We start from the raw sequence: 13,748 nt of genomic DNA, 5'->3' as shown, positions 1-13,748 counted from the left end.
GGTTACACAGAACCTGGCTCCTCCCTGCCTGAACTCTCCTGTTTATCATTTTATTTGGATTCAGTCTTACGGCTTTTTCTGTTTATGAATAACAAAATGGAAAGTTAAGCAGGCTCTGCTTCAGCGGGGAGTGGTATTATAAACAGGCCTTCAGTTTGCTCCCAAGAACCAGAAGGGGTTGCTATTTCTTGGCTTCTCACACCTATTTTTGACAAGCATAAACAAACCATGAGAACAGGGCTATTAAAATCACACGGCTTTACTTAGCGAGCTCACGGCACACTACGGATTGCTCAGTTTAAAAACTGTTCCTGACGTTTTGCTAACACAGAACAGCCCACTTCAATAAAAAAAGGGAAGCTATGTTAAAAAAACAAACCAGAAAAGGCCAGCTGTACATTCCTTACACAGCTCTGGACATCACAGCACACTCGCTGTACAGCGCACCTTTCTCAAGCCATGGCACAAACCCACGCTGAAATCAGCCCCTTGGGAAACTGTGGACACAGATTTTGGCATCTCTGGAGAGGTGATGGAGGTGGTTTGGGACTTGCTGAAATTCTTCTCAGCCCTCCTGAGGTGGGTTAACGCAGCCTAGGTCTGACAGAGGCAGCACCTGCAATAAAATGAGGTGTTTGGTGCTGTGCTTTGCCTCCAGTCTGGCAAAGAGAGAAACTCCCAAGCTCTGGTCCCCATCTCACCAGTTCAGAGGGTACAAGCTGGGTAGAGACAGCAATTCAAAAACCACAACAAACCAAACACTACTTAAGACACTGTTTTTCTCTTCTAAGAGGCTGACAGCCCTGAAACACTTGTCTCCAGTTTTCTTTGAAGGGAGATGGTCAAGAAATAAGCAAACAAGTTTTCTTGCCCCTATAATATACCTGAAATAACTTGCTTCCCTTTCCCACCATTATACAGCAACCAGAACGTTTCTGAGAAAATACAAAACCAAAAAATATCCCTTCCTCACCTCCCCTGTGCTGTGCAAGGGATCTGGGGAGAGCAGGTGTCTGTCCTGGACTGCTGCCGTTCCCCAGCCCTGAGTGACAGGGACCTGCCTGCTGGGTCCCTGCAGAGCAGAGCTGCCATCGCTCCCCTCGTGCTCTTGGGTTTCATCAGCTGGTTCACCCGCACTGCTCTCTCCCTGACATGGTTAAACACGACAGGACATCTATTTTGAGCCTCCCTGCTGCCTTCTCAGGCTTTCCAAACAGAATCAAAGAAATAATGATGGAGCCTGATGTTTGGGGTTTGCTAATTCGAGTATTTCTCTTCCTCTTTGCCCACTGCAGCAAGGCTGGTTTGCCCCTGCTTACCCAGGGAGCAGCCGCGTGCTGCAGCCCCCTTGTCCTGCCCCGCATCCTTGCCCACAGCTGCCAGGATGGACTTGTACAGGTGCTCCGCGTGGCTTTCAAGCTCTTCCGACTGTTTGGCAATCAAACCCAGCGTGTCTTTCAGAGCTGGAAAGCAAAAATGTCTCAATGGAGGTGACAGGAATGCGGTAATTCAGTCTCAGAGCTGAGAGTTCTGCTTGTCCAGGCAGACTTTGGAAAGAAACCAAGTGTTAAAAATCAATAATATGCTGTTCATCCCATCCTCATTGTGATGCAGCATTTGCAGGGGGTGGGGACTGACCCAGGAGGCTCCAGGTTCATCATGAAGATGCAAAAATAGGGGGTCTTAAAGAAAACCTTTGGAACTGTGCAAGAAAACCCATCCATAATGCAGCATTCAACCTCTAAAGCCCCTTTGGTGACTGCAGCTACAGCTCACCCTTTCGAAATCCCTTCTAAATCACCAGAGTAACCACTCCACATGTGCTGTGGTGCTGGCCAGGCTGGGACAGGGATTTTGGGGGGCAGATGCCTTGGCCAGCACCACTTGTGTCCATGAGCAGCCCCGTACAAGTGCTCCTCCTCACCTGGTGAATTCGATGCCATGCAGTCCAGCAGAGCTTCTCCCCTCTCCAGCACGCTCTCAGTCAGGCTCCGGTGGTCAGCCACATCTTTCCTGAACTCCTGGCAAGGCAAGGAGAAGAGCAGCATTTCTTAGAAGGGTTTTGACATGTACACCTGTGGCAGCTTGCCCAGGCAGTAGTTTCCTCCAAGCAGGTTCCTAGTGCTCCCAAATTTGGCTTTGCAAACCCGGTGCACCCTGGACCATTCCAGTGACACCTGGCTTCCCACTGCTTGCTGCCTGCAGCACAGGAGAGGGGAGGAAGCAGAGCAAGGGTGACACCCACCAGGTAGCGGTGCAGCGATGCCAACACGCTCTCGGCATCCGGTGAGGGTGGCACCCAGCTGCCTGTGACATCCACCACAGTGTACAGCCAATGGATCAGCTCTTCCAGCTGGCAGCAAAACATCTGCTCAACAAAGCATAAAAAAGGGGTCATGGATCTATTTCTGCAACAGAGACGGTGCAGGGACATGAAAATGTGAGCCAGTGGTGTTTTGGAAAGCACCTGTTCCCTTTTCCTCACCAGCCCTGGCACACATACCTAAGGCTGGGAAACCAAGGGTCAACGGGAAAAAGGCAAAAATTAACTTAAACTCCTGAACAGCTCCAGCACTCATTGTGTGGCAAGAATTGAGGGCCACCATGAAATGTCTGCTTGGAGAGGTGCTGTAGACTGGTAAAACCCAGACTGAAGGAAGAGGTTGGCCTCTACCACCTCCCAGCCCAAGAGATATCCTCATTTGCCTCCTCACCAGAGCCATACAGTTAATTTGCAGTTGCTTTTCCCCAAGGGATTGTCTCGTTCAATTAAGTGCTTTCATTTATTTATAAAGTGTCTCGGTAAGGGATTATTTTTCTAAGATGCTGCATGAAACCCAGGGGCCTCTGCTGGCACCAAAATCAGGCTTAAGACCTGCTCCTGCTCCTCAGGAGTTTGCCATAAAGCAGTGCTTTTCCCTGGCACTGCAATTGGGCATGACAAATACAGAGAAGACCCTTTTAAAACAGCAGAGTTATTTCCATACCAGAGGAGGGGATGAGTTTGCAGCTTATGAGCATGATAACACTCTTGTGCAAACAGCCTAGCATCATTTCCAAATTTGTCCCAGCACTGGGGTGGGAAGAAGATGGAGAGGAGGGTGGGAGCACAGTGTTGGGACAAATTTAATAATCCACAAAATAATCAGGAAACCCTTCAGAGTTGTTGCAGCTCCTGCCTGGTGCAGCAGTGCTGCAGGACTGCAGGTGGGATGGGGGACCCAGCTGAATAACACATCTCCACCCATCCTGGCCTGTGACACTGAGCCCCAGGGAAAGCAGGCTCTTGCTCCATCAGAAGGAATTATCTGCTCTGGTGAGCCCCCCTGCATAAATTACCACCAGCTGCCAGGCAGGACACATCATGCAGAATGAGATTTAATTAATCATGCCATAAAGACAGGCACATTTTATGCGAGATCTTCCCAGAATAAACTTTATTTCTGGTCTCAGCCTACCTTAACACACTGGATAAGGGACTCGCTCTGCTGGCTCTTCTTTGGATGCCCTCTGACCCGTGGTTCATTTAGGCACATCCCATCCAATGTGTCCCTGAGACCAGTTGGTAGATGAAGCCCACGGGGAGGATCCCTATGGATCCAGCCATCAGATTCTGTGTTTTCACAGCTGGGCTTTCGGGAGCTGTGGTGTTGCCACAGCCCAGCATAACCCTCAGTATTCCCTCTGTCACCCCCACCTCTCACTTCTCCAAAAGGAGCCAGCCTGGATGAAAGGGGCTGTTTGCTGGTGCTGTGATGTGGAAGGTTATGGTGGTCATGCCCGGGCGTCCTTATAGTTAAGGAAAGATTGGACAAAAACTGAGCGAGCCTTTCCAGCTCCTGCAGTCTCGGAGGCAGGGAAAGAAATTCTTCATCACCCTCCCACTCCTTCATCAGGGGCAGCACTCCTGTGATGGGTAAAAACCTACTGGTGCTTTTGACCTGCCCTGTGTAGTTTGGGCAGGGGCTTCCTGTGGTATCCCAGCTTCTCCCATTGGCAGCAGGGGCCCCAGGTGAGTTCGGCCCAGATGATTCCACCCTTACATCCTGAGCAAAACCTTGGGAAGGATGAGAGGAAGCACTTCTTGCAAATGATGCTTTGGCAACAGGTAAAGGTTCATAGTACGAGCCAGCTCCTGAGCAGCCTCTTTTTCCAGGCCTCGGGGTGGAGAATCTCAATCTCTCTGCAGAGGCCACAAACTCCCAAAGTCCGTTTTCTCTGTTTCCCCGAGCCTGCCCAGCTCGGCCGTAGATGCTGGTGGACCTGGACATGCCCTCAGGAGAAGTAGGAAAGCTGTCCAGACCTATTCCTGAGTCATGTAGGAAAGGCTCTGGCATCCTTCCCAGCTTGTACCTTGGCTTCAGCGGGTAAGCGTAGTCCAGCAAGTCCTCGTACTCTTTGTTGGGGTTCCAGTGGGGTGAGCTGCGGTCCGGAGATGGGGGCAGTGAATCCGGAATGGCACAGGCCCAGTAATCGGCTTGGTAGGAGGAGATCTCTCGGATGTGCCCCACGGTGCTGCGGTAATCGAGCAGAGGGCCCGGGGGCTCCCGCCTCTGCAGGGCCCTGCCTTCCGCTCCCCATCGGCAGCACAGGTCCCGGGCAGCCGTGGTGGCCGCAGGAGAAGGGACATCCGTGCTGGCTGGCAAGCTTCCCGACGGCTCCTCGGGGGGGCCGTTTCCTTCCGAGGACAGAGCCGAGAGGCTCAGCGCGGAGCGGCTCCGCAGGGCGCTCTCGGGGCTGGGCGGGGTTTGGGGCCGCAGGAGCTCCGGGGTGGAAGGACTCGGGGATTGAGCTCCCAGACTTTGTCTCCGACGGCCAACATGGGCATCGTGGCGGCTGCCAGCAAGGACGTTCTCCTCGGCAGAGCTGCGCCGGCTGGGAGGGCTGGACACCGGGTCCCAAGAGCCCGATGCCTTCACCTGCTCAATGATGGGATGGAAAGGGAAAGGGAGAGAGAGCCATGCATGAAATGGAGCACAACATCCAGACAAAAGGCTCCTTTGTGACAGGATATGGAGATAAAAGCCCAACCCTGGACCTGCCATGAGCTGAGGCTGGAAGCTGAATTCTGTTCCGTCTGTGGGATGGCCTGCAGCTGCTCAGAGAAAGGCATCTCAAGGGCTTGGGAAGCTGCGCGAGTTGTTTGGCAGCAAGAGGCTTATTTAAAGAGCACTGTCCTGAGCAAGTTCCCAGCTCTGCACTGGCAACATGGGAATGGAAGCAACAGCTTGGGTGTTGGAGCCCAAGTCCTTCCCCACCACACACCTTAGCCTAGGTAGGGACGGGCACACTCTGGCTGGGAGAAATGGAAAGCCCTGGGACAGCCCTGACAAACAAGTCCCCACCTCTCCTGGGACCTCCCCGTGGTGCAGCAACACCTGCAGGTCCAAACCCTCTCACCTGCTCTTCTTCTGAAGAGAGGAACCAGTGGCCAACTCGTCGAGGCACAGGGCCACCATCAGCAGCTCTGTCCACTAACACCCCTTTCCCTGAGGAGTTTGTGCTTGCTCTGGAAAATCTGGGCACAAATGCTGAAGACACTTTTGGGTGGCAGCTTGAGCCTCCCTGGGTAACACCAGTGGCCATGTGACTGTGCCTGCTCACTGCCATGCTTTCTGTGCCTTGCAGGCTGGGCTTGGCTTCCTCTGTCCCTAAAAGCTGGTGGAGGCTCCCTGCCAGCTCCAGGATGTCCATCTCCGTGTCTGCGCCGTCCCACCTGCCATTGCCCTCGGCCTTCCCGCTCAGTGACTCTTCAGAAGGTGATTTTCCCACATCCACGGCCATCAGGACAGAGCTTCTTCCACAGGTCGATGCTGAGCCTCGGGCTCTCTGGAATACACAGCACACAGCAATGACATCTCAGCGTCCCTTTGTCTCCATGCCAAGAAACTGCATTTGCCCAGTAATAAAGAGCTTAAACATAATCTGGATGAGACCCCAAAATTCATAAAGAAGCATCTTGATATGCCAGGTGGGACAGTGGAAGGAGCAAACCCTCACATCTCAGCAGCATTTCTGCTTTCAAGGATGACCATGCCAAGAACAAACTGGGCTTTATACCAGGCACTGGAATCCTCCACTGATGGCCAATGCCACCAGCAGTTTGTGCACCATAAACTCACTGGGTCCAAATGAGACATCATTAACTGGGACATGAAGCACCTTCTGGCATGGCTGAGCCCTGAAGGCTGCTGGGGTGGAAAGCCAAGCACTTTTTAAAGGTACAAACCCAAAACCTTGAAGCAGAAGCCACCCAGAAGCAAGAAGCAGCTATAAAAAGTTAGAGGGGGAGGTAGGAGGCTACAAACCACAAACCCGGCGCTCAGCTCTGCATCTTCTACCTCAGTTCATGAAATTAACTCTTTGGGAAATTAATTAATGGAAATACATGCACTAATTGGGCTTGAGTGAGGAGCTGCTGCAGGATAACCTGTGAGCCAAATGAAGGACACCCAGCCCAAACCAAGGTGCTGGCAGCAGCGAAACGTTAGCAGAGTGGTTGAGACCAGCCAAGAGAGCACCAACAGCAAATTCAACTAAAAGGGAATTTAAATTAAAAAAAAAAAAAAAAAAGAGGCGATAAAGAATTCCCAGACAATACTTGGAAGTGGGTAACAAGGTAATACTCACTCCCTCCGCCAGCTCTTTTGTCACAGCCTCGCTTTATGATCCACCCCTCCCTCCGACAAGCGGGCTTTTCCCACGGGCACGGGAACAAAGAGCGGCGGGAGGACGCGCCGGGTCTCCAGGGGAGACCAAAGCCCCAGCGCAGGCACAATCTGTGGCAGCCCCGCAGCCGCCCGTCCCCTCCCCAGAGCCGGCAGCTGATCCCGCACGGCGGCGGCTGCCGAGGGGGCGAGCACAGCCCGGCCCCCGCCAGCCCCCAACCCACAGCTGGAGCCCCCTCAATCGCCACCAAAGCCAACCCTATGCACATCACGTTATCAGAAACCTGCACTGCTCTCTTCTGCCCTCGGAAAGGTTGTATTTCCACACAAAGAGGTGGGGTTGTTGTAAAAAATGTAATCGATAAACCTGCCCTTGTTACGTGACTTAAAAATATATATAAAGAAAAGCTTAACAAGGCATCAAAGCAGCCTCTAAAGTTTAAAGTAAATGTGCTGTAATCAAAAGTCGACCTCAGGACAGCTTTATTTTTAAGATGCCAAAAATTCTGTTCAAATTCAAATGTTAAATTCAAGGGGATTTGAACATCATTACCTCCACCAGATTTAGTAGCTTGAGACAGGTGTCAGCCCAGTAAAAACAACTGTAAATAACATCTAAGTTCGACCTTAAATCTGAAAAGCATGTGTTAAGCAACATGAAATAAAATTTACAGGCCATGGCCCTTCCGTTATTTTCCTAACTATGTGGAGGAGGGCAAACGCTCCGAACTTCAGATCATTTGTTATCTTATGGAGGCAGCATGCAGTGATTTACATTTCTACAATGCCATTGGTCTTTAAAAAAAGAGCAAGTGCTGGTTCACAGGTTCATTAAATCTCCAGAAGCTAATTGGATGCTAAAGAGAAACCAGGAAACCTGCCAATACACAGGAGTGAGAGTAAATCTGCTTACTGTAGGATTTGTAGGGATATTTAAAGGGACACCAGAGATCCCACTGCATTTTCCGAAGTCTCTAATTCAGGCAGCTGATTTCAATTAACTTCAGAGGGAGTTGGATATCCAAACCACACCCGGTACAAACGAGATGGGGATGTCACACACATCCCCCCACACAGAACAATCGGGCAAAAAGTCGTATTTAACAACAAAGTGACAACACTACTGCCACTAAGTGCAACTCCCAGCTACACGAGCGTCTAGAAAACAAGCTTTCTCACCATTTTCCAACAAGCCCAAAACAATCCAGAGGTCAGGTTGCCAGTGGCAGCGACGCATCCAGATTAACCCTGGCGATGGGAAGAAGCAATCCCAAATCCTCGGGCAGGACCGAGGAGGGCTGTATGACCACAGCTTTAGGCTCGGTGGAAACTTTCCACTGGCCTGAAAAGCACGGGAAAACAGCCCAAACTCCCAGCTACACCCAAGCCCTCAATTGTCTCACAGAAATTATACCCGTGGCCGTGTTTTGAGATAACAGAGGAAGACAGTGGGGCTGCTTCATTCATTTCAAAGGGAAGGTCCGCAGGGATCTCTCCTGAAAAGCGATGCCTGAGCTTTTTTACGCCGTCAGAAGGGCCCTGCCGGCCAGGGCGTTGCACAAAAGGCGGCGGACAAGGAGGGCTCTATCCCAGGAGCGGCTCCCACCGCCCGTGGATATCGCTTGGCTGATGGAATGCAGTGAGCGCAGCGGATGCTGATGGAATTTCCGTCTCCCGCCAGCTCCGCTTTGGCTGGGGAGCGTTTCTGGGGTCGTTTTGGGGAAAAAACGACACCGCTCTCGCCCCTCAGGCCTAAGGGATCAGAGGGTTGTTATTTTCTGATCCTCTCCTTGCCCGCTTTCTGCCCACCGGTGCGCCGCCGGAAAAAAGGGGCGATTAAGCAAAAACACAAGATAAAAAAAGCGAAGAGGCGCCACACCCGAGGGTACCGGGATTCCAAAGGGAACGCGGCCCGGGACCCCCGGGATCCCCCCCGGGACCCCCTCACGCCGCGCCCCGGCCCTCACTCACCGAGCGCCGACCCCGCCCCTCCCCCTCCGCGCCGGCAGCCAATGGCAGCGCCGGGTGAGTCAGCACGCGCGCCCCCGCCGCCAGGCAGCCAATGGGAGCGGAGCTCGGGGGCGGCCCCGCCCCCCGGCCGGCGCTGACCCCCAGCACTGGAAGAGCGGAGGCGACACGCGCCGGCCCCGCCCCCTGACCCGCCCCGGCCCCGCCCCGGCGCCTCACGGCTCGGTCCGGGGCCCGCTGGGCACCGGAGGCTGGGGAACTTCCCGGGAGCCCCTCGAGGAGCTGGTGTCAGCAGCAGGGTGTTTCCTTGTACTCCTATATTGACCTTCCCGAGGTCGAGCTGTGCCCTGGCAGCGTTACCGCGCTGCAAACCGACTGAAACTGGCCCTGCGCGAGCCGCGAGTGCCCGCGGGGCGGCCGAGGGATCCCGGGATCCTCCCGGCACGGCTGCAGGATGCGGTGCCTACCCTAGGGGTGATCCCTGTGGGATGCCGGCCGTGCCCTGCCCTCGGGACAGCTTTCTGGGAAGATCCCCAAGCCAGGCTTTAAAGCAGGCTGCTCTGCGGTTTGTAGCTGGCCAGACCCTTCCTTGGTGGAGTAGACATATCCTGATGAGTTCCCATATCGTGCAGAAATACAAACCTTTCTCCTTGTTGCTGTTCATTGGCTGATTCTGGTTTTTGTCTGTGTCACCTGCTCCTGGAGATTGTTTCTTAGCTAATGCTGAGATTTTCTAGCCGTCAAATGTCTGATAAAGTGCTTTATGGACAATATTGTTCTCAGCTTTAGGCCAGGAAGGACCAAAGAGCCATCCTGGGTTTGCTTATCCATTTGGAAGCAGGGTGAGGGCAACAGCACAGGTATCCCAAGTCCCTGTGATGCCTTGTGAGGCTACCTGGAACAGAGGCTGGACAGTGTTAAAGGAATAAAGTAGGTATTTATTCAAAAGCTGCACCTTGCGCAGTACAAGAGAACCTGGCTGTGGCTCCACCCAAGACAGACAGCCAGTCATGAGTTTCACACTTTTATAAGTTTTGGTCCATTTACATATTTGGGTTAATTTTTCAATTACAGCTTCAGGTTATGAAGTCCCATCCTCCCAGACTGCTCTCCCCAATTTGCTGTTGTTTATACTTCTTGGGCCTGAAGCTGTAGCTGTGTCCTTGGTTCTCGGGCTGGAAAAGGATTGTTTTGTCTAATTAAACTGTGAGGAGAACTTGCTAACACTTCATATGAAGTTCACTTATACACCAATGCAGTACAGAATCTGGAAAATACGGAAGTTAAAACTTAAGGCTAATCACCTAATTAGTGCTTTGTTCCTGACCATACTCCTTGATCCTGCAGCCTGCTCCAGCTCTGCTATCCCAGTGTTATGGCCCAGATTCCCAGTGGCTATGAACTGGGTTTATTCTGCTGCACCCAGTGGAGCCAGCCCCATTTATATCCTGGAGCATCTTGCTTTTTCTCTCCTAGAGAAGCACGGTGGGTATATATTTTCCTGCTGCTTCAAGAAGCAGAGCTGTAATGCTGTAGTAGAACACAATGGGCGCTCTCAGAAGAACTCACAGCCAGGAAAAATCCAGGATCATCTCTGTTTCTGTGTAATATTTCTGTATTTGGGGTTTCTTTGATGAATGTTACAGCAAGTCTTTGGGCAGGCTGCACATCCCTCTGCCCCGGATGCACACTTTCTAGAGTTTGGCTTTTTATTGGAATTCACACAAGCAAAGCCCTTGTGAAAGAAAATCCCTTTAAAATGTTGTTTATTGCTCATTCTCCAGGGAGCCGCTTGCCTGCCAGTAGAGGCCGTGCTGATTTCAGGCCTCTGAGTGGAAAGGCGGAAGCAAACACGGATGGGTCATGATTCATCCCCAGGCTGGGCTGTTTTTAGCCAGTTTAAATTGCTCGGGAGCTGCCAGGCATTGTTCTGGGAGCTGAATAGCACCCGGCTGCGGCCTCGGCCCCGGCAGGAAAGGTCTGCGTCCTGTTCCGCCCCCGATCAAACAAGTGCCAGGATGTCTGCAGGAACAGCCAAAGCACCGAGAAATTGTTCCCCTCCCCTTGGGCTTGGGCTGAGTGGGTGTAACAAGGGGGGAATCAGCTGGTGATCTAAAGGAGAGGTTATTTAAGAAATTCAGGAGGACAATACCGATTTTCTGCTGGCATCTGGCTGTTTTTGTTAGGAACTTAGCTGAAGAGAAGCTGGCTTATTTGATCTATAATACAGGGTCAACCCAGCCAAACTCCCACCCAAAGTCACTCAAGGCTGGCAAAGAATAACAAGGATATTTTCTTGCTGATTTGAGATCTCAGGATTCATTCACACGTGGGTTTTTCCAGCTTAGACAATGGATTTCTCTGCACCTGTGGATTCAACGATTCAGCAGTAATCTCCATATCTATGACATGAACTAGAGCTTCCTTACAATGACCAGATTTGAAAGCAGGGTACTTGTGATATATGAGAAGTTACCTTTACGGTGAGAATATGCATGTTTTTCGCACAGAACTGGATCCATCATCAACACCAGCTGCATGAATTCAGAGTTTTAATATGCCCCTAACTGCAGTGACCTGCAGTTTATCCAGTTCCTTTGGTACATCAGTTTGTTACTTCTTTCTACCCTGAAGGGTTTCACACTACAAGCCAGTCAGCTCTCTGGGATGAAACCTGAAGCCTGGAGGTTCACCATATGTTCTTGCATAGCATCTGCACCATCTTCAGCATCAAATTTCAGTCTCGCAATGCAAATGTTTGGGATGGATGAGACGTCAGCAAATGCAGGGCTTGGACCAAACCTATCTGTTCCCCAACTGATAACAATATTAATTAGTTTTCATACAAACTGCTCAGGAGTCTGTTTTGTCTGCCTATGCCTTCTGAAAGGTGTTTGCAGGTATTTGTCTTTCTCTTCTCATGGCCAACAACCCTTTTTCTTTCCCCAGAGGTCAGGATTTCCACATCTTGGACCATTCTCTTTGTTCTCAACTTCATTCTCATTCTTTGGGCCACATTTCTTTGAAACTCAACACTGATCCAAAGCTCTGGCACGGGCTTGGCTGTACTTAGGCAGAACCGGTATGGTAGTCTGGGCTGTGATCCTGTTACACACCTTGGAACAGGATCTGGCTTATTCGCAGCTCAGGACTCCTGCTTCTGACTGCCCATAACTTCCTGATCCTTCTTCTTCACCTACCGTTTCCCAGCGGTCTAAGTGCAGGTAATTACTCTTATCTAGATGAATTCTTTCCAGCCTCTGTTTCCCAGGCTCTCTCTCAGTTCTTCTGATATTGCTCTGAATTTCAGCCCTGCAGTTTTCCATTTTCCCAGACTTTCTTCTCCAGGTAGGGCCTGCAGATTTTCACTGTTCTGACATTTGAAGCCACCAATCAGCTACTTATGGTCCTGGAACTACAGCAGGCTCCCAAGGAATTCAGTCATTCAGCTGGACAGCGGCTCTGATAATGCCTACATAAGCAGATTCAAGCTCAGCCACGTTGCTTTAGCTTCTTTATAAAGCCATGAGAAGACTTGCTCGAAGCCTACACACTTCCCATCGCTCCTCTAGATCATCACTGCACTATTACTCAATATTCCCTAAAAGAGGTAGCTGCTGCTGTTTCTTCTGACTTTGGAGAACCACCTAAAAATATGACTTAAGCACACCCATGGCAGCTGACAAATGAAATATGAAAGGCAGGATTAAGGAAGAACAGAGGGAAAACTGTAGTGACAAGTATTTTAGCGTCAGCATAGAAGCGTGGAGTTGGGTGTGTTGTCCAGTGCTAGCAGCTGGGCAATTTGAGTCCTTTTACCACTTGTTTGCACAGCTGGACCGAGTGGCAGGACTTAGCTCAGGGAAAAGGTCAAACACAAACTGCACTTCTCCTTTCTGGCCGCACGATGTGCCCATCACACCACAAACACAACCTGGCCAGCCCGCCAGCAATAGCAGACCTAGCCACAAAGGCAGGGGGTTCCAGTGGTTTGTATTCCCTCACAGCACCTCCTTACCTCTAGCCAGGCCCCCTAAAACACTCACACAGCTGCAGATCAGGGCCAGGTGCCGTGGAGCAGAAGGCAGTGAATGGGATGGAGTTGGTGTGGTCCAGATGCTTTGCCTTTGAGGAAGATGACATGTTGCTGTGAAAGAAATAGGAGCCAAATGGTCAAGAGGCAGTGGCAACTTTTCATCAATGTGAATTATAATGGGCAGTGAATAATTGGAATTAAATATGAGATTTTACTTCTGCTTTCAGTGGGGAAATGTGAGCAACTTCTTTTTCATTCCAATTGCTGGGATGTCTTGGCCCATTTGTATGTTTTCCTGAACAGAAGAACCAAGAGGCTCTTCAAAACCAGAGCTGGCATCTGCAGGAACCAGTCATCAGCACAGAGATATGTAAAATAAATATTTGGATTAGTACAAATAAAAATCTGTTTATGAAAGTGCCAGAAGAAATAGCAGAGCCGGGGGGCTAAGAACAGCTTGAATTTATAACAAATGACAGCAGAAAAAGAAATTTGGGACTGATAATTTGAGCCATTGCTAAGACCACAGGACACACAACTCACTTGAGGGAGAACTTCATGTCTGACAGCAGAAGGATAGACATCTCCCATTTCCCTCACTTGCAGCCAGGCAGGAAGAGAGACTGTAGCAAAGGATCATCACAAAACAACTACTGACTTTAACTATTGTTAAAGATTATTAAACAACTGCCCCAAAACTTGGAGGTTTAGTGAAGAATTCACAGGCATCATACCGTGTGGTGTATGGTTGCACACAAGTGATTTGGGCTGGACTGAACTTGTTGCATGAGAATGAATGAAATCTGTAAGAGAACCAGTGCAGGTGGCTACAATGAGCTTAAAATGTAAATAAATACCACATTCCCCGTCTGTAAGATCTCCTACAATGATTCAAAGGTACTTCAGTGCTCATAATGGGGACATAGCAGAGATCTGACTTTCAACAAACCTACACATTTTAAAGGTGACCACTTAGTGCAGCTGTACCACACAACCTGTGTGAATCAAACCATTCATTTCAGGGCAGAACAAATGGTATTGTCTTCTGCTCAAGTCACAAAGCACTTCCCTATAAT

General features: G+C 50.6%; 2 protein-coding genes across 2 annotated transcripts in view; both read right to left on the bottom strand.

Moving 5' to 3' along the window:
- Window positions 1-341: 341 nt before the first annotated feature.
- Window positions 342-5,823, bottom strand: CEP68 (centrosomal protein 68). Its single transcript, XM_086879234.1, is given in 7 exon segments — window positions 342-616; window positions 1,320-1,350; window positions 1,352-1,463; window positions 1,925-2,021; window positions 2,246-2,368; window positions 3,459-4,919; window positions 5,401-5,823. Coding segments are annotated over 7 exon segments (2,259 nt in total). The 5' UTR covers window positions 5,785-5,823; the 3' UTR covers window positions 342-565.
- Window positions 5,751-13,748, bottom strand: part of SLC1A4 (solute carrier family 1 member 4) — a 43,159-nt gene continuing 35,161 nt past the window's right edge. Inside the window, exons 8-9 of the mRNA XM_086879236.1 lie at window positions 12,655-12,783; window positions 5,751-5,829 (exon numbers count right to left, since the gene is read on the bottom strand). Of these exons, the coding sequence (XP_086735362.1) occupies window positions 12,657-12,783 (127 nt within the window). The 3' untranslated portion in view covers window positions 5,751-5,829; window positions 12,655-12,656. The remainder of the gene's footprint in view (window positions 5,830-12,654; window positions 12,784-13,748) is intronic.

This window comes from Cyanistes caeruleus, chromosome 2, assembly GCF_971803275.1.
Source record: "Cyanistes caeruleus chromosome 2, bCyaCae1.hap1.1, whole genome shotgun sequence".
NCBI classification, from domain to species: Eukaryota; Metazoa; Chordata; class Aves; order Passeriformes; family Paridae; genus Cyanistes; species Cyanistes caeruleus.
This window is presented reverse-complemented; position numbering and strand designations above follow the sequence as displayed.